Source organism: Chiloscyllium punctatum, unplaced genomic scaffold (genome assembly GCF_047496795.1).
Source record: "Chiloscyllium punctatum isolate Juve2018m unplaced genomic scaffold, sChiPun1.3 scaffold_642, whole genome shotgun sequence".
Lineage (NCBI taxonomy): Eukaryota > Metazoa > Chordata > Chondrichthyes > Orectolobiformes > Hemiscylliidae > Chiloscyllium > Chiloscyllium punctatum.
Window position 1 is genome coordinate 40134 of NW_027310376.1, and position 20746 is coordinate 60879.

Sequence of the window (20746 nt, forward strand, 5' to 3'; positions counted from 1 at the left end):
TCACTGTAATACACTGATATATCCCCACACCCCTCACTGTAACACAATGATATATACCACACCCCTCACTGTAACACACTGATATATCCCACACCCCTCACTGTAACACACTGATATATACCACACCCCTCACTGTAACACACTGATATATCCCCACACCCCTCACTGTGACACACTGATATACCCCACGCCCCTCACTGTAACATATTGATATACCCCACACCCCTCACTGTAACACACTGATATATCCCCACACCCCTCACTGTGACACACTGATATACCCCACACCCCTCACTGTGACACACTGATATACCCCACACCCCTCACTGTAACACACTGATATATCCCACACCCCTCACTGTAACACACTGATATATCCCACACCCCTCACTGTAACACACTGATATATCCCACACCCCTCACTGTAACACACTGATATATCCCACACCCCTCACTGTAACACACTGATATATCAAACACCCCTCACTGTAACACACTGATATACCCCACACCCCTCACTGTAACACACTGATATACCCCACACCCCTCACTGTAACACACTGATATATCCCACACCCCTCACTGTAACACACTGACATATCCCACACCCCTCACTGTAACACACTGACATACCCCACACCCCTCATTGTAACACAGTGATATACCCCACACCCCTCACTGTAACACAGTGATATATCCCCACACCCCTCACTGTAACACACTGATATACCCCACACCCCTCACTGTAACACACTGATATACCCCACACCCCTCACTGTAACACACTGATATATACCACACCCCTCACTGTAATACACTGATATATCCCCACACCCCTCACTGTAACACAATGATATATACCACACCCCTCACTGTAACACACTGATATATCCCACACCCCTCACTGTAACACACTGATATACACCACACCCCTCACTGTAACACACTGATATATCCCCACACCCCTCACTGTGACACACTGATATACCCCACGCCCCTCACTGTAACATATTGATATACCCCACACCCCTCACTGTAACACACTGATATATCCCCACACCCCTCACTGTGACACACTGATATATCCCCACACCCCTCACTGTAACACACTGATATATCCCACACCCCTCACTGTAACACACTGATATATCCCCACACCCCTCACTGTAACACACTGATATATCCCACACCCCTCACTGTAACACACTGATATATCCCCACACCCCTCACTGTACCACACTGACATACCCCACACCCCTCACTGTAACACACTGATATATCCCCACACCTCTCACTGTAACACACTGATATATCCCACACCCCTCACTGTGACACACTGATATATCCCCACACCCCTCACTGTGACACACTGATATATCCCACACCCCTCACTGTAACACACTGATATATCCCACACCCCTCACTGTAACACACTGATACATCCCCACACCCCTCACTGTAACACACTGATATATCCCACACCCCTCACTGTAACACACTGATATATCCCACACCCCTGACAGTAACACACTGATATATCCCACACCCCTCACTGTAACACACTGATATATCCCCACACCCCTCACTGGGACACACTGATATACCCCACACCCCTCACTGTAACACACTGATATACCCCACACCCCTCACTGTAACACACTGATATATCCCCACACCCCTCACTGTAACACACTGATATACCCCACACCCCTCACTGTAACACACTGATATACCCCACACCCCTCACTGTAACACACTGATATATCCCCACACCCCTCACTGTAACACACTGATATACCCCACACCCCTCGCTGTAACACACTGATATACCCCACACCTCTCACTGTAACACACTGATATATCCCACACCCCTCACTGTAACACACTGATACACCCCACACCCCTCACTGTAAACACTGATATACCCCACACCCCTCACTGTGACACACTGATATATCCCGCACCCCTCACTGTAACACACTGATATACCCCACATCCCTCACTGTAACACACTGATATACCCCACACCCCTCACTGTAACACACTGATATATCCCGCACCCCTCACTGTGACACACTGATATATCCCGCACCCCTCACTGTAACACACTGATATATCCCCACACCCCTCACTGTAACACACTGATATATCCCACACCCCTCACTGTAACACACTGATATATACCCACACCCCTCACTGTAACACACTTATATATCCCACACCCCTCACAGTAACACACTGATATACCCCACACCCCTCACTGTAACACACTGATATATCCCACACCCCTCACTGTAACACACTGATATACCCCACACCCCTCACTGTAACACTCTGATATACCCCACACCCCTCACTGTAACACACTGATATACCCCACACCCCTCACTGTGACACACTGATATACCCCACACCCCTCACTGTAACACACTGATATACCCCACACCCCTCACTGTAACACACTGATATACCCCACACCTCTCATGTAACACACTGATATACCCCACACCCCTCACTGTAACACACTGATATACCCCACACCCCTCACTGTAACACACTGATATACCCCACACCCCTCACTGTAACACACTGATATACCCCCACACCCCTCACTGTAACACACTGATATATCCCCACACCCCTCACTGTAACACACTGATATATCCCACACCCCTCACTGTAACACACTGATATACTCCACACCCCTCACAGGAACACACTGATATACCCCACACCCCTCACTGTAACACACTGATATACTCCACACCCCTCACAGGAACACACTGATATATCCCACACCCCTCTCTGCACCATAACTCGCGATTATACACTGCACCTTTCTCCAGACCATAGTGCACGGATAAAACCCGCAACCCTGCCTCGACCATACCGCATGTATATACCCCGCACCCCCCTACTCCCCAGGCTGTAACGCACGGATATACAGTGCACCCCCCCCCCGACTCTCACGACCATAATGTACGGATATATACCGCACGCTCCGTGGACCGTAACGCACGGATATACCCCGCAGCCCACCTCGGACTGTAACGCCTGGAAATACCCCGCACCCCCCTACTCCCCGTGCTTTAACGAACGGATATATACTGCACCCCCCCCCACTCTCAGGACCATAATGCGCGGATATATACCGCACCCTCCGTGGACCATAACCCACGGATATACGCCACACACCTCCCCCACTCTCAGGACCATAATACATGGATATATACCGCACCCCCCGTGGACCGTAACGCACGGATATACGCCGCACCCGCCCGATTGACCAGGCCGGAACGTTCCGGCATTTCCTTCCCGCAGGCAGTAACCTGGTCAGACTGAGAGCGTGCAGCCCGAGGTCGGACACCCGCTGCGGTTGCAAGCCGGGCTTCTACTGTTCCGTCCAGCACAGCCAACGGTGCGAGCGATGCCGGGAGATCTCCAGCTGCCCACCGGGGCAGGGGGTCACCGCACGAGGTGAGAGGCGGCTGACCGGGAACTACCGCACCCACCCTTCCCCCCCCCCCCCAACCCGGAAAACACGTCACTCAGGGAGATATCTGTACACTGACTGGTGTCTCTCAGTCCCCCCTCTCTCTCTCAGGGAGATATCTGTACACTGACTGGTGACTCTCAGTCCCCTCTCTCTCTCAGGGAGATATCTGTACACTGACTGGGGTCTCTCAGTCCCCTCTCTCTCTCTCTCAGGGAGATATCTGTACACTGACTGGTGTCTCTCAGTCCCCCCTCTCTCAGGGAGATATCTGTACACTGACTGGTGTCTCTCAGTCCCCTCTCTCTCAGGGAGATATCTGTACACTGACTGGTGTCTCTCAGTCCCCTCTCTCTCTCTCAGGGAGATATCTGTACACTGACTGGTGACTCTCAGTCCCCCCCCTCTCTCTCTCAGGGAGATATCTGTACACTGACTGGTGTCTCTCAGTCCCCTCTCTCTCTCTCAGGGAGATATCTGTACACTGACTGGTGACTCTCAGTCCCCCCTCTCTCTCTCTCAGGGAGATATCTGTACACTGACTGGTGTCTCTCAGTCCCCTCTCTCTCTCTCAGGGAGATATCTGTACACTGACTGGTGTCTCTCAGTCCCCTCTCTCTCTCAGGGAGATATCTGTACACTGACTGGTGTCTCTCAGTCCCCCTCTCTCTCAGGGAGATATCTGTACACTGACTGGTGTCTCTCAGTCCCCCCTCTCTCTCTCTCAGGGAGATATCTGTACACTGACTGGTGTCTCTCAGTCCCCTCTCTCTCTCAGGGAGATATCTGTACACTGACTGGTGTCTCTCAGTCCCCTCTCTCTCTCAGGGAGATATCTGTACACTGACTGGTGTCTCTCAGTCCCCTCTCTCTCTCAGGGAGATATCTGTACACTGACTGGTGTCTCTCAGTCCCCTCTCTCTCTCAGGGAGATATCTGTACACTGACTGGTGTCTCTCAGTCCCCTCTCTCTCTCAGGGAGATATCTGTACACTGACTGGTGTCTCTCAGTCCCCTCTCTCCCTCTCTCAGGGAGATATCTGTACACTGACTGGTGTCTCTCAGTCCCCTCTCTCTCTCAGGGAGATATCTGTACACTGACTGGTGTCTCTCAGTCCCCTCTCTCTCTCTCAGGGAGATATCTGTACACTGACTGGTGTCTCTCAGTCCCCCCTCTCTCAGGGAGATATCTGTACACTGACTGGTGTCTCTCAGTCCCCTCTCTCTCTCTCAGGGAGATATCTGTACACTGACTGGTGTCTCTCAGTCCCCTCTCTCTCAGGGAGATATCTGTACACTGACTGGTGTCTCTCAGTCCCCTCTCTCTCTCTCAGGGAGATATCTGTACACTGACTGGTGTCTCTCAGTCCCCTCTCTCTCAGGGAGATATCTGTACACTGACTGGTGTCTCTCAGTCCCCTCTCTCTCTCAGGGAGATATCTGTACACTGACTGGTGTCTCTCAGTCCCCTCTCTCTCTCTCTCAGGGAGATATCTGTACACTGACTGGTGTCTCTCAGTCCCCCCTCTCTCTCTCTCAGGGAGATATCTGTACACTGACTGGTGTCTCTCAGTCCCCTCTCTCTCTCTCAGGGAGATATCTGTACACTGACTGGTGTCTCTCAGTCCCCCCTCTCTCAGGGAGATATCTGTACACTGACTGGTGTCTCTCAGTCCCCCCTCTCTCTCAGGGAGATATCTGTACACTGACTGGTGTCTCTCAGTCCCCTCTCTCTCAGGGAGATATGTGTACACTGACTGGTGTCTCTCAGTCCCCTCTCTCTCAGGGAGATATCTGTACACTGACTGGTGTCTCTCAGTCCCCTCTCTCTCTCAGGGAGATATCTGTACACTGACTGGTGTCTCTCAGTCCCCTCTCTCTCTCTCAGGGAGATATCTGTACACTGACTGGTGTCTCTCAGTCCCCCCTCTCTCTCAGGGAGATATCTGTACACTGACTGGTGTCTCTCAGTCCCCTCTCTCTCAGGGAGATATGTGTACACTGACTGGTGTCTCTCAGTCCCCTCTCTCTCAGGGAGATATCTGTACACTGACTGGTGTCTCTCAGTCCCCTCTCTCTCTCAGGGAGATATCTGTACACTGACTGGTGTCTCTCAGTCCCCTCTCTCTCTCTCAGGGAGATATCTGTACACTGACTGGTGTCTCTCAGTCCCCTCTCTCTCTCAGGGAGATATCTGTACACTGACTGGTGTCTCTCAGTCCCCCCTCTCTCTCTCAGGGAGATATCTGTACACTGACTGGTGTCTCTCAGTCCCCCCTCTCTCAGGGAGATATCTGTACACTGACTGGTGTCTCTCAGGGAGATATCTGTACACTGACTGGTGTCTCTCAGTCCCCCCTCTCTCAGGGAGATATCTGTACACTGACTGGTGTCTCTCAGTCCCCCCTCTCTCAGGGTGATATCTGTACACTGACTGGTGTCTCTCTGTCCCCTCTCTCTCTCTCTCAGGGAGATATCTGTTCACTGACTGGTGTCTCTCAGTCCCTCCCCTCTCTCTCTCAGGGAGATATCTGTACACTGACTGGTGTCTCTCAGTCCCCCCTCTCTCAGGGAGATATCTGTACACTGTCTGGTGTCTCTCAGTCCCCTCTCTCTCTCAGGGTGATATCTGTACACTGACTGGTGTCTCTCTGTCCCCTCTCTCTCTCTCTCAGGGAGATATCTGTACACTGACTGGTGTCTCTCAGTCCCTCTCTCTCTCTCAGGGAGATATCTGTACACTGACTGGTGTCTCTCAGTCCCCTCTCTCTCTCTCAGGGAGATATCTGTTCACTGACTGGTGTCTCTCAGTCCCCCCTCTCTCTCTCTCAGGGAGATATCTGTACACTGACTGGTGTCTCTCAGTCCCCTCTCTCTCAGGGAGATATCTGTACACTGACTGGTGTCTCTCAGTCCCCTCTCTCTCAGGGAGATATCTGTACACTGACTGGTGTCTCTCAGTCCCCCCCCTCTCTCTCAGGGAGATATCTGTACACTGACTGGTGTCTCTCAGTCCCCTCTCTCTCTCAGGGAGATATCTGTACACTGACTGGTGTCTCTCAGTCCCCCCTCTCTCTCAGGGAGATATCTGTACACTGACTGGTGTCTCTCAGTCCCCTCTCTCTCTCAGGGAGATATCTGTACACTGACTGGTGTCTCTCAGTCCCCTCTCTCTCTCAGGGAGATATCTGTACACTGACTGGTGTCTCTCAGTCCCCCTCTCTCTCAGGGAGATATCTGTACACTGACTGGTGTCTCTCAGTCCCCCCCCTCTCTCAGGGAGATATCTGTACACTGACTGGTGTCTCTCAGTCCCCTCTCTCTCAGGGACATATCTGTACACTGACTGGTGTCTCTCAGTCCCCTCTCTCTCAGGGAGATATCTGTACACTGACTGGTGTCTCTCAGTCCCCCTCTCTCTCAGGGAGATATCTGTACACTGACTGGTGTCTCTCAGTCCCCCTCTCTCTCAGGGAGATATCTGTACACTGACTGGTGTCTCTCAGTCCCCTCTCTCTCAGGGACATATCTGTACACTGACTGGTGTCTCTCAGTCCCCTCTCTCTCAGGGAGATATCTGTACACTGACTGGTGTCTCTCAGTCCCCCTCTCTCTCAGGGAGATATCTGTACACTGACTGGTGTCTCTCAGTCCCCCTCTCTCTCAGGGAGATATCTGTACACTGACTGGTGTCTCTCAGTCCCCTCTCTCTCTCAGGGAGATATCTGTACACTGACTGGTGTCTCTCAGTCCCCTCTCTCTCAGGGAGATATCTGTACACTCACTGGTGTCTCTCAGTCCCCCCTCTCTCAGGGAGATATCTGTACACTGACTGGTGTCTCTCAGTCCCCTCTCTCTCTCTCTCAGGGAGATATCTGTACACTGACTGGTGTCTCTCAGTCCCCTCTCTCTCTCTCAGGGAGATATCTGTACACTGACTGGTGTCTCTCAGTCCCCTCTCTCTCTCTCTCTCAGGGAGATATCTGTACACTGACTGGTGTCTCTCAGTCCCCTCTCTCTCTCTCTCTCAGGGAGATATCTGTACACTGACTGGTGTCTCTCAGTCCCCTCTCTCTCTCTCTCAGGGAGATATCTGTATACTGACTGGGGTCTCTCAGTCCCCTCTCTCTCTCAGGGAGATATCTGTACACTGACTGGTGTCTCTCAGTCCCCTCTCTCTCAGGGAGATATCTGTACACTGACTGGTGTCTCTCAGTCCCCTCTCTCTCTCAGGGAGATATCTGTACACTGACTGGTGTCTCTCAGTCCCCTCTCTCTCAGGGAGATATCTGTACACTGACTGGTGTCTCTCAGTCCCCCCTCTCTCAGGGAGATATCTGTACACTGACTGGTGTCTCTCAGTCCCCTCTCTCTCTCTCTCAGGGAGATATCTGTACACTGACTGGTGTCTCTCAGTCCCCTCTCTCTCTCTCAGGGAGATATCTGTACACTGACTGGTGTCTCTCAGTCCCCACTCTCTCTCAGGGAGATATCTGTACACTGACTGGTGTCTCTCAGTCCCCCCTCTCTCAGGGAGATATCTGTACACTGACTGGTGTCTCTCAGTCCCCTCTCTCTCAGGGAGATATCTGTACACTGACTGGTGTCTCTCAGTCCCCCCTCTCTCAGGGAGATATCTGTACACTGACTGGTGTCTCTCAGTCCCCTCTCTCTCAGGGAGATATCTGTACACTGACTGGTGTCTCTCAGTCCCCCCTCTCTCTCAGGGAGATATCTGTACACTGACTGGTGTCTCTCAGTCCCCTCTCTCTCAGGGAGATATCTGTACACTGACTGGTGTCTCTCAGTCCCCCCTCTCTCTCTCAGGGAGATATCTGTACACTGACTGGTGTCTCTCAGTCCCCTCTCTCTCTCAGGGAGATATCTGTACACTGACTGGTGTCTCTCAGTCCCCTCTCTCTCTCAGGGAGATATCTGTACACTGACTGGTTTCTCTCAGTCCCCTCTCTCTCAGGGAGATATCTGTACACTGACTGGTGTCTCTCAGTCCCCTCTCTCTCAGGGAGATATCTGTACATTGACTGGTGTCTCTCAGTCCCCTCTCTCTCTCTCAGGGAGATATCTGTACACTGACTGGTGTCTCTCAGTCCCCTCTCTCTCAGGGAGATATCTGTACACTGACTGGTGTCTCTCAGTCCCCTCTCTCTCTCAGGGAGATATCTGTACACTGACTGGTGTCTCTCAGTCCCCTCTCTCTCAGGGAGATATCTGTACACTGACTGGTGTCTCTCAGTCCCCCCTCTCTCCCTCAGGGAGATATCTGTACACTGACTGGTGTCTCTCAGTCCCCCCTCTCTCTCAGGGAGATATCTGTACACTGACTGGTGTCTCTCAGTCCCCACTCTCTCTCTCAGGGAGATATCTGTACACTGACTGGTGTCTCTCAGTCCCCTCTCTCTCAGGGAGATATCTGTACACTGACTGGTGTCTCTCAGTCCCCTCTCTCTCTCTCTCAGGGAGATACCTGTACACTGACTGGTGTCTCTCAGTCCCCTCTCTCTCTCTCAGGGAGATATCTGTACACTGTCTGGTGTCTCTCAGTCCCCTCTCTCTCAGGGAGATATCTGTACACTGACTGGTGTCTCTCAGTCCCCTCTCTCTCTCTCTCAGGGAGATATCTGTACACTGACTGGTGTCTCTCAGTCCCCTCTCTCTCAGGGAGATATCTGTACACTGACTGGTGTCTCTCAGTCCCCTCTCTCTCTCTCAGGGAGATATCTGTACACTGACTGGTGTCTCTCAGTCCCCTCTCTCTCTCAGGGAGATATCTGTACACTGACTGGTGTCTCTCAGTCCCCTCTCTCTCTCAGGGAGATATCTGTACACTGACTAGTGTCTCTCAGTCCCCTCTCTCTCTCAGGGAGATATCTGTACACTGACTGGTGTCTCTCAGTCCCCTCTCTCTCAGGGAGATATCTGTACACTGACTGGTGTCTCTCAGTCCCCTCTCTCTCAGGGAGATATCTGTACATTGACTGGTGTCTCTCAGTCCCCTCTCTCTCTCTCAGGGAGATATCTGTACACTGACTGGTGTCTCTCAGTCCCCTCTCTCTCAGGGAGATATCTGTACACTGACTGGTGTCTCTCAGTCCCCTCTCTCTCTCAGGGAGATATCTGTACACTGACTAGTGTCTCTCAGTCCCCTCTCTCTCTCAGGGAGATATCTGTACACTGACTGGTGTCTCTCAGTCCCCTCTCTCTCTCAGGGAGATATCTGTACACTGACTGGTGTCTCTCAGTCCCCTCTCTCTCAGGGAGATATCTGTACACTGACTGGTGTCTCTCAGTCCCCTCTCTCTCTCTCAGGGAGATATCTGTACACTGACTGGTGTCTCTCAGTCCTCTCTCTCTCTCAGGGAGATATCTGTACACTGACTGGTGTCTCTCAGTCCCCTCTCTCTCAGGGAGATATCTGTACACTGACTGGTGTCTCTCAGTCCCCTCTCTCTCAGGGAGATATCTGTACACTGACTGGTGTCTCTCAGTCCCCCCTCTCTCTCAGGGAGATATCTGTACACTGACTGGTGTCCCTCAGTCCCCCCTCTCTCTCTCTCTCAGGGAGATATCTGTACACTGACTGGTGTCTCTCAGTCCCCTCTCTCTCTCAGGGAGATATCTGTACACTGACTGGTGTCTCTCAGTCCCCCCTCTCTCTCTCAGGGAGATATCTGTACACTGACTGGTGTCTCTCAGTCCCCCCTCTCTCTCAGGGAGATATCTGTACACTGACTGGTGTCTCTCAGTCCCCCTCTCTCAGGGAGATATCTGTACACTGACTGGTGTCTCTCAGTCCCCCCTCTCTCTCTCTCTCAGGGAGATATCTGTACACTGACTGGTGTCTCTCAGTCCCCTCTCTCTCTCAGGGAGATATCTGTACACTGACTGGTGTCTCTCAGTCCTCTCTCTCTCAGGGAGATATCTGTACACTGACTGGTGTCTCTCAGTCCCCGCTCTCTCAGGGAGATATCTGTACACTGACTGGTGTCTCTCAGTCCCCTCTCTCTCAGGGAGATATCTGTACACTGACTGGTGTCTCTCAGTCCCCCCTCTCTCAGGGAGATATCTGTACACTGACTGGTGTCTCTCAGTCCCCTCTCTCTCAGGGAGATATCTGTACACTGACTGGTGTCTCTCAGTCCCCCCTCTCTCAGGGAGATATCTGTACACTGACTGGTGTCTCTCAGTCCCCCCTCTCTCAGGGAGATATCTGTACACTGACTGGTGTCTCTCAGTCCCCCCCCTCTCTCTCAGGGAGATATCTGTACACTGACTGGTGTCTCTCAGTCCTCTCTCTCTGAGGGAGATATCTGTACACTGACTGGTGTCTCTCAGTCCCCCCTCTCTCAGGGAGATATCTGTACACTGACTGGTGTCTCTCAGTCCCCTCTCTCTCTCTCTCAGGGAGATATCTGTACACTGACTGGTGTCTCTCAGTCCCCCCTCTCTCAGGGAGATATCTGTACACTGACTGGTGTCTCTCAGTCCCCCCTCTCTCTCTCTCTCAGGGAGATATCTGTACACTGACTGGTGTCTCTCAGTCCTCTCTCTCTCAGGGAGATATCTGTACACTGACTGGTGTCTCTCAGTCCCCTCTCTCTCTCTGTCTCAGGGAGATATCTGTACACTGACTGGTGTCTCTCAGTCCCCTCTCTCTCTCAGGGAGATATCTGTACACTGACTGGTGTCTCTCAGTTCCCTCTCTCTCAGGGAGATATCTGTACACTGACTGGTGTCTCTCAGTCCTCTCTCTCTCAGGGAGATATCTGTACACTGACTGGTGTCTCTCAGTCCCCCCTCTCTCTCAGGGAGATATCTGTACACTGACTGGTGTCTCTCAGTCCTCTCTCTCTCAGGGAGATATCTATACACTGACTGGTGTATCTCAGTCCCCTCTCTCTCTCAGGGAGATATCTGTACACTGACTGGTGTCTCTCAGTCCCCTCTCTCTCTCAGGGAGATATCTGTACACTGACTGGTGTCTCTCAGTCCCCTCTCTCAGGGAGATATCTGTACACTGACTGGTGTCTCTCAGTCCCCCCTCTCTCTCTCTCTCTCAGGGAGATATCTGTACACTGACTGGTGTCTCTCAGTCCCCTCTCTCTCTCAGGGAGATATCTGTACACTGACTGGTGTCTCTCAGTCCCCCCTCTCTCTCAGGGAGATATCTGTACACTGACTGGTGTCTCTCAGTCCCCCCTCTCTCTCTCTCTCTCAGGGAGATATCTGTACACTGACTGGTGTCTCTCAGTCCCCTCTCTCTCTCTCTCACAGGGAGATATCTGTACACTGACTGGTGTCTCTCAGTCCCCCCTATCTCTCTCTCTCAGGGAGATATCTGTACACTGACTGGTGTCTCTCAGTCCCCTCTCTCTCTCTCAGGGAGATATCTGTACACTGACTGGTGTCTCTCAGTCCCCTCACTCTCTCTGGGAGATATCTGTACACTGACTGGTGTCTCTCAGTCCCCTCTCTCTCTCTCAGGGAGATATCTGTACACTGACTGGTGTCTCTCAGTCCTCTCTCTTTCTCAGGGAGATATCTGTACACTGACTGGTGTCTCTCAGACCCCTCTCTCTCTCTCAGGGAGATATCTGTACACTGACTGGTGTCTCTCAGTCCCCTCTCTCTCTCAGGGAGATATCTGTACACTGACTGGTGTCTCTCAGTCCCCTCTCTCTCGCTCTCTAAGGGAGATATCTGTACACTGACTGGTGTCTCTCAGTCCCCTCTCTCTCAGGGAGATATCTGTACACTGACTGGTGTCTCTCAGTCCCCCCTCTCTCAGGGAGATATCTGTACACTGACTGGTGTCTCTCAGTCCCCTCTCTCTCAGGGAGATATCTGTACACTGACTGGTGTCTCTCAGTCCCCTCTCTCTCTCTCAGGGAGATATCTGTACACTGACTGGTGTCTCTCAGTCCCCTCTCTCTCTCAGGGAGATATCTGTACACTGACTGGTGTCTCTCAGTCCCCTCTCTCTCTCAGGGAGATATCTCTACACTGACTGGTGTCTCTCAGTCCCCTCTCTCTCTCTCAGGGAGATATCTGTACACTGACTGGTGTCTCTCAGTCCCCTCTCTCTCAGGGACAAATCTGTACACTGACTGGTGTCTCTCAGTCCCCTCTCTCTCTCTCAGGGAGATATCTGTACACTGACTGGTGTCTCTCAGTCCCCTCTCTCTCAGGGAGATATCTGTACACTGACTGGTGTCTCTCAGTCCCCTCTCTCTCTGGGAGATATCTGTACACTGACTGGTGTCTCTCAGTCCCCCCTCTCTCTCTCAGGGAGATATCTGTACACTGACTGGTGTCTCTCAGTCCCCTCTCTCTCTCTCTCTCAGGGAGATATCTGTACACTGACTGGTGTCTCTCAGTCCTCTCTCTCTCTCTCAGGGAGATATCTGTACACTGACTGGTGTCTCTCAGTCCCCCCTCTCTCTCTCAGGGAGATATCTGTACACTGACTGGTGTCTCTCAGTCCCCTCTCTCTCAGGGAGATATCTGTACACTGACTGGTGTCTCTCAGTCCCCTCTCTCTCTCAGGGAGATATCTGTACACTGACTGGTGTCTCTCAGTCCCCTCTCTCTCTCAGGGAGATATCTGTACACTGACTGGTGTCTCTCAGTCCCCTTTCTCTCAGGGAGGTATCTGTACACTGACTGGTGTCTCTCAGTCCCCTCTCTCTCTCAGGCAGATATCTGTACACTGACTGGTGTCCCTCAGTCCCCTCTCTCTCTCTCAGGGAGATATCTGTACACTGACTGGTGTCTCTCAGGGAGATATCTGTACACTGACTGGTGTCTCTCAGTCCCCCCTCTCTCAGGGAGATATCTGTACACTGACTGGTGTCTCTCAGTCCCCCCTCTCTCTCAGGGAGATATCTGTACACTGACTGGTGTCTCTCAGTCCCCTCTCTCTCTCTCTCAGGGAGATATCTGTACACTGACTGGTGTCTCTCAGTCCCCCCTCTCTCTCAGGGAGATATCTGTACACTGACTGGTGTCTCTCTGTCCCCTCTCTCTCTCTCAGGGAGATATCTGTACACTGACTGGTGTCTCTCAGTTCCCCCTCTCTCTCTCAGGGAGATATCTGTACACTGACTGGTGTCTCTCAGGGAGATATCTGTACACTGACTGGTGTCTCTCAGTACCCCCTCTCTCAGGGAGATATCTGTACACTGACTGGTGTCTCTCAGTCCCCCCTCTCTCTCAGGGAGATATCTGTACACTGACTGGTGTCTCTCAGTCCCCTCTCTCTCTCTCTCAGGGAGATATCTGTACACTGACTGGTGTCTCTCAGTCCCCCCTCTCTCTCAGGGAGATATCTGTACACTGACTGGTGTCTATCTGTCCCCTCTCTCTCTCTCAGGGATATATCTGTACACTGACTGGTGTCTCTCAGTCCCCTCTCTCTCTCTCTCAGGGAGATATCTGTACACTGACTGGTGTCTCTCAGTCCCCACTCTCTCTCTCAGGGAGATATCTGTACACTGACTGGTGTCTCTCAGTCCCCCCTCTCTCTCTGGGAGATATCTGTACACTGACTGGTGTCTCTCAGTCCCCTCTCTCTCAGGGAGATATCTGTACACTGACTGGTGTCCCTCTGTCCCCTCTCTCTCTCAGGGAGATATCTGTACACTGACTGGTGTCTCTCAGTCCCCTCTCTCTCTCAGGGAGATATCTGTACACTGACTGGTGTCTCTCAGTCCCCTCTCTCTCTCAGGGAGATATCTGTACACTGACTGGTGTCTCTCAGTCCCCTCTCTCTCTCAGGGAGATATCTGTACACTGACTGGTGTCTCTCAGTCCCCCCCCTCTCTCTAAGGGAGATATCTGTACACTGACTGGTGTCTCTCAGTCCCCTCTCTCTCTCTCAGGGAGATATCTGTACACTGAGTGGTGTCTCTCTGTCCCCTCTCTCTCAGGGAGATATCTGTACACTGACTGGTGTCTCTCAGTCCCCTCTCTCTCAGGGAGATATCTGTACACTGACTGGTGTCCCTCAGTCCCCCCTCTCTCTCAGGGAGATATCTGTACACTGACTGGTGTCTCTCAGTCCCCTCTCTCTCTCAGGGAGATATCTGTACACTGACTGGTGTCCCTCAGTCCCCCCTCTCTCTCAGGGAGATATCTGTACACTGACTGGTGTCTCTCAGTCCCCTCTCTCTCTCTAAGGGAGATATCTGTACACTGACTGGATTTTCTCAGTCCCCTCTCTCTCTCAGGGAGATATCTGTACACTGACTGGTGTCTCTCAGTCCTCTCTCTCTCTCAGGGAGATATCTGTACACTGACTGGTGTCTCTCAGTCCCCTCTCTCAGGGAGATATCTGTACACTGACTGGTGTCTCTCAGTCCCCTCTCTCAGGGTGATATCTGTACACTGACTGGTGTCTCTCATTCCCCTCTCTCTCTCTCTCTCAGGGAGATATCTGTACACTGACTGGTGTCTCTCAGTCCCCTCTCTCTCAGGGAGATATCTGTACATTGACTGGTGTCTCTCAGTCCCCTCTCTCTCTCTCAGGGAGATATCTGTACACTGACTGGTGTCTCTCAGTCCCCTCTCTCTCAGGGAGATATCTGTACACTGACTGGTGTCTCTCAGTCCCCTCTCTCTCTCAGGGAGATATCTGTACACTGACTGGTGTCTCTCAGTCCCCTCTCTCTCAGGGAGATATCTGTACATTGACTGGTGTCTCTCAGTCCCCTCTCTCTCTCTCAGGGAGATATCTGTACACTGACTGGTGTCTCTCAGTCCCCTCTCTCTCAGGGAGATATCTGTACACTGACTGGTGTCTCTCAGTCCCCTCTCTCTCTCTCAGGGAGATATCTGTACACTGACTGGTGTCTCTCAGTCCTCTCTCTCTCTCAGGGAGATATCTGTACACTGACTGGTGTCTCTCAGTCCCCTCTCTCTCAGGGAGATATCTGTACACTGACTGGTGTCTCTCAGTCCCCTCTCTCTCAGGGAGATATCTGTACACTGACTGGTGTCTCTCAGTCCCCCCTCTCTCTCAGGGAGATATCTGTACACTGACTGGTGTCCCTCAGTCCCCCCTCTCTCTCTCTCTCAGGGAGATATCTGTACACTGACTGGTGTCTCTCAGTCCCCTCTCTCTCTCAGGGAGATATCTGTACACTGACTGGTGTCTCTCAGTCCCCCCTCTCTCTCTCAGGGAGATATCTGTACACTGACTGGTGTCTCTCAGTCCCCCCTCTCTCTCAGGGAGATATCTGTACACTGACTGGTGTCTCTCAGTCCCCTCTCTCAGGGAGATATCTGTACACTGACTGGTGTCTCTCAGTCCCCCTCTCTCTCTCTCTCAGGGAGATATCTGTACACTGACTGGTGTCTCTCAGTCCCCTCTCTCTCTCAGGGAGATATCTGTACACTGACTGGTGTCTCTCAGTCCTCTCTCTCTCAGGGAGATATCTGTACACTGACTGGTGTCTCTCAGTCCCCGCTCTCTCAGGGAGATATCTGTACACTGACTGGTGTCTCTCAGTCCCCTCTCTCTCAGGGAGATATCTGTACACTGACTGGTGTCTCTCAGTCCCCCCTCTCTCAGGGAGATATCTGTACACTGACTGGTGTCTCTCAGTCCCCTCTCTCTCAGGGAGATATCTGTACACTGACTGGTGTCTCTCAGTCCCCCCTCTCTCAGGGAGATATCTGTACACTGACTGGTGTCTCTCAGTCCCCCCTCTCTCAGGGAGATATCTGTACACTGACTGGTGTCTCTCAGTCCCCCCCCTCTCTCTCAGGGAGATATCTGTACACTGACTGGTGTCTCTCAGTCCTCTCTCTCTGAGGGAGATATCTGTACACTGACTGGTGTCTCTCAGTCCCCCCTCTCTCAGGGAGATATCTGTACACTGACTGGTGTCTCTCAGTCCCCTCTCTCTCTCTCTCAGGGAGATATCTGTACACTGACTGGTGTCTCTCAGTCCCCCCTCTCTCAGGGAGATATCTGTACACTGACTGGTGTCTCTCAGTCCCCCCTCTCTCTCTCTCTCAGGGAGATATCTGTACACTGACTGGTGTCTCTCAGTCCTCTCTCTCTCAGGGAGATATCTGTACACTGACTGGTGTCTCTCAGTCCCCTCTCTCTCTCTGTCTCAGGGAGATATCTGTACACTGACTGGTGTCTCTCAGTCCCCTCTCTCTCTCAGGGAGATATCTGTACACTGACTGGTGTCTCTCAGTTCCCTCTCTCTCAGGGAGATATCTGTACACTGACTGGTGTCTCTCAGTCCTCTCTCTCTCAGGGAGATATCTGTACACTGACTGGTGTCTCTCAGTCCCCCCTCTCTCTCAGGGAGATATCTGTACACTGACTGGTGTCTCTCAGTCCTCTCTCTCTCAGGGAGATATCTATACACTGACTGGTGTATCTCAGTCCCCTCTCTCTCTCAGGGAGATATCTGTACACTGACTGGTGTCTCTCAGTCCCCTCTCTCTCTCAGGGAGATATCTGTACACTGACTGGTGTCTCTCAGTCCCCTCTCTCAGGGAGATATCTGTACACTGACTGGTGTCTCTCAGTCCCCCCTCTCTCTCTCTCTCTCAGGGAGATATCTGTACACTGACTGGTGTCTCTCAGTCCCCTCTCTCTCTCAGGGAGATATCTGTACACTGACTGGTGTCTCTCAGTCCCCCCTCTCTCTCAGGGAGATATCTGTACACTGACTGGTGTCTCTCAGTCCCCCCTCTCTCTCTCTCTCTCAGGGAGATATCTGTACACTGACTGGTGTCTCTCAGTCCCCTCTCTCTCTCTCTCACAGGGAGATATCTGTACACTGACTGGTGTCTCTCAGTCCCCCCTATCTCTCTCTCTCAGGGAGATATCTGTACACTGACTGGTGTCTCTCAGTCCCCTCTCTCTCTCTCAGGGAGATATCTGTACACTGACTGGTGTCTCTCAGTCCCCTCACTCTCTCTGGGAGATATCTGTACACTGACTGGTGTCTCTCAGTCCCCTCTCTCTCTCTCAGGGAGATATCTGTACACTGACTGGTGTCTCTCAGTCCTCTCTCTTTCTCAGGGAGATATCTGTACACTGACTGGTGTCTCTCAGACCCCTCTCTCTCTCTCAGGGAGATATCTGTACACTGACTGGTGTCTCTCAGTCCCCTCTCTCTCTCAGGGAGATATCTGTACACTGACTGGTGTCTCTCAGTCCCCTCTCTCTCGCTCTCTAAGGGAGATATCTGTACACTGACTGGTGTCTCTCAGTCCCCTCTCTCTCAGGGAGATATCTGTACACTGACTGGTGTCTCTCAGTCCCCCCTCTCTCAGGGAGATATCTGTACACTGACTGGTGTCTCTCAGTCCCCTCTCTCTCAGGGACAAATCTGTACACTGACTGGTGTCTCTCAGTCCCCTCTCTCTCTCTCAGGGAGATATCTGTACACTGACTGGTGTCTCTCAGTCCCCTCTCTCTCTCAGGGAGATATCTGTACACTGACTGGTGTCTCTCAGTCCCCTCTCTCTCTCAGGGAGATATCTCTACACTGACTGGTGTCTCTCAGTCCCCCCTCTCTCTCTCAGGGAGATATCTGTACACTGACTGGTGTCTCTCAGTCCCCTCTCTCTCTCTCTCTCAGGGAGATATCTGTACACTGACTGGTGTCTCTCAGTCCTCTCTCTCTCTCTCAGGGAGATATCTGTACACTGACTGGTGTCTCTCAGTCCCCCCTCTCTCTCTCAGGGAGATATCTGTACACTGACTGGTGTCTCTCAGTCCCCTCTCTCTCAGGGAGATATCTGTACACTGACTGGTGTCTCTCAGTCCCCTCTCTCTCTCAGGGAGATATCTGTACACTGACTGGTGTCTCTCAGTCCCCTCTCTCTCTCAGGGAGATATCTGTACACTGACTGGTGTCTCTCAGTCCCCTTTCTCTCAGGGAGGTATCTGTACACTGACTGGTGTCTCTCAGTCCCCTCTCTCTCTCAGGCAGATATCTGTACACTGACTGGTGTCCCTCAGTCCCCTCTCTCTCTCTCAGGGAGATATCTGTACACTGACTGGTGTCTCTCAGGGAGATATCTGTACACTGACTGGTGTCTCTCAGTCCCCCCTCTCTCAGGGAGATATCTGTACACTGACTGGTGTCTCTCAGTCCCCCCTCTCTCTCAGGGAGATATCTGTACACTGACTGGTGTCTCTCAGTCCCCTCTCTCTCTCTCTCAGGGAGATATCTGTACACTGACTGGTGTCTCTCAGTCCCCCCTCTCTCTCAGGGAGATATCTGTACACTGACTGGTGTCTCTCTGTCCCCTCTCTCTCTCTCAGGGAGATATCTGTACACTGACTGGTGTCTCTCAGTTCCCCCTCTCTCTCTCAGGGAGATATCTGTACACTGACTGGTGTCTCTCAGGGAGATATCTGTACACTGACTGGTGTCTCTCAGTACCCCCTCTCTCAGGGAGATATCTGTACACTGACTGGTGTCTCTCAGTCCCCCCTCTCTCTCAGGGAGATATCTGTACACTGACTGGTGTCTCTCAGTCCCCTCTCTCTCTCTCTCAGGGAGATATCTGTACACTGACTGGTGTCTCTCAGTCCCCCCTCTCTCTCAGGGAGATATCTGTACACTGACTGGTGTCTATCTGTCCCCTCTCTCTCTCTCAGGGATATATCTGTACACTGACTGGTGTCTCTCAGTCCCCTCTCTCTCTCTCTCAGGGAGATATCTGTACACTGACTGGTGTCTCTCAGTCCCCACTCTCTCTCTCAGGGAGATATCTGTACACTGACTGGTGTCTCTCAGTCCCCCCTCTCTCTCTGGGAGATATCTGTACACTGACTGGTGTCTCTCAGTCCCCTCTCTCTCAGGGAGATATCTGTACACTGACTGGTGTCCCTCTGTCCCCTCTCTCTCTCAGGGAGATATCTGTACACTGACTGGTGTCTCTCAGTCCCCTCTCTCTCTCAGGGAGATATCTGTACACTGACTGGTGTCTCTCAGTCCCCTCTCTCTCTCAGGGAGATATCTGTACACTGACTGGTGTCTCTCAGTCCCCTCTCTCTCTCAGGTAGATATCTGTACACTGACTGGTGTCTCTCAGTCCCCCCCCTCTCTCTAAGGGAGATATCTGTACACTGACTGGTGTCTCTCAGTCCCCTCTCTCTCTCTCAGGGAGATATCTGTACACTGAGTGGTGTCTCTCTGTCCCCTCTCTCTCAGGGAGATATCTGTACACTGACTGGTGTCTCTCAGTCCCCTCTCTCTCAGGGAGATATCTGTACACTGACTGGTGTCCCTCAGTCCCCCCTCTCTCTCAGGGAGATATCTGTACACTGACTGGTGTCTCTCAGTCCCCTCTCTCTCTCAGGGAGATATCTGTACACTGACTGGTGTCCCTCAGTCCCCCCTCTCTCTCAGGGAGATATCTGTACACTGACTGGTGTCTCTCAGTCCCCTCTCTCTCTCTAAGGGAGATATCTGTACACTGACTGGTTTTTCTCAGTCCCCTCTCTCTCTCAGGGAGATATCTGTACACTGACTGGTGTCTCTCAGTCCCCTCTCTCTCAGGGAGATATCTGTACATTGACTGGTGTCTCTCAGTCCCCTCTCTCTCTCAGGGAGATATCTGTACACTGACTGGTGTCTCTCAGTCCCCTCTCTCTCAGGGAGATATCTGTACACTGACTGGTGTCTCTCAGTCCCCTCTCTCTCTCTCAGGGAGATATCTGTACACTGACTGGTGTCTCTCAGTCCCCTCTCTCTCTCAGGGAGATATCTGTACACTGACTGGTGTCTCTCAGTCCCCTCTCTCTCTCAGGGAGATATCTGTACACTGACTGGTGTCTCTCAGTCCCCTCTCTCTCTCTAAGGGAGATATCTGTACACTGACTGGTTTTTCTCAGTCCCCTCTCTCTCTCAGGGAGATATCTGTACACTGACTGGTGTCTCTCAGTCCCCTCTCTCTCAGGGAGATATCTGTACACTGACTGGTGTCTCTCAGTCCCCTCTCTCTCTCAGGGAGATATCTGTACACTGACTGGTGTCTCTCAGTCCCCTCTCTCTCAGGGAGATATCTGTACACTGACTGGTGTCTCTCAGTCCCCTCTCTCTCTCTCAGGGAGATATCTGTACACTGACTGGTGTCTCTCAGTCCCCTCTCTCTCTCAGGGAGATATCTGTACACTGACTGGTGTCTCTCAGTCCCCTCTCTCTCTCAGGGAGATATCTGTACACTGACTGGTGTCTCTCAGTCCCCCCTCTC

At 52.1% G+C, this 20746-nt stretch overlaps 1 protein-coding gene across 1 annotated transcript in view; it reads left to right on the forward strand.

The window, feature by feature from the left end:
• LOC140473568 (tumor necrosis factor receptor superfamily member 14-like) overlaps positions 1-20746 on the forward strand; it is a 45235-nt gene that overhangs the window by 24230 nt on the left and 259 nt on the right. The window contains exon 3 of the mRNA XM_072567619.1: positions 3322-3477. Coding sequence (XP_072423720.1) covers positions 3322-3477 — 156 coding nt within the window. The remainder of the gene's footprint in view (positions 1-3321; positions 3478-20746) is intronic.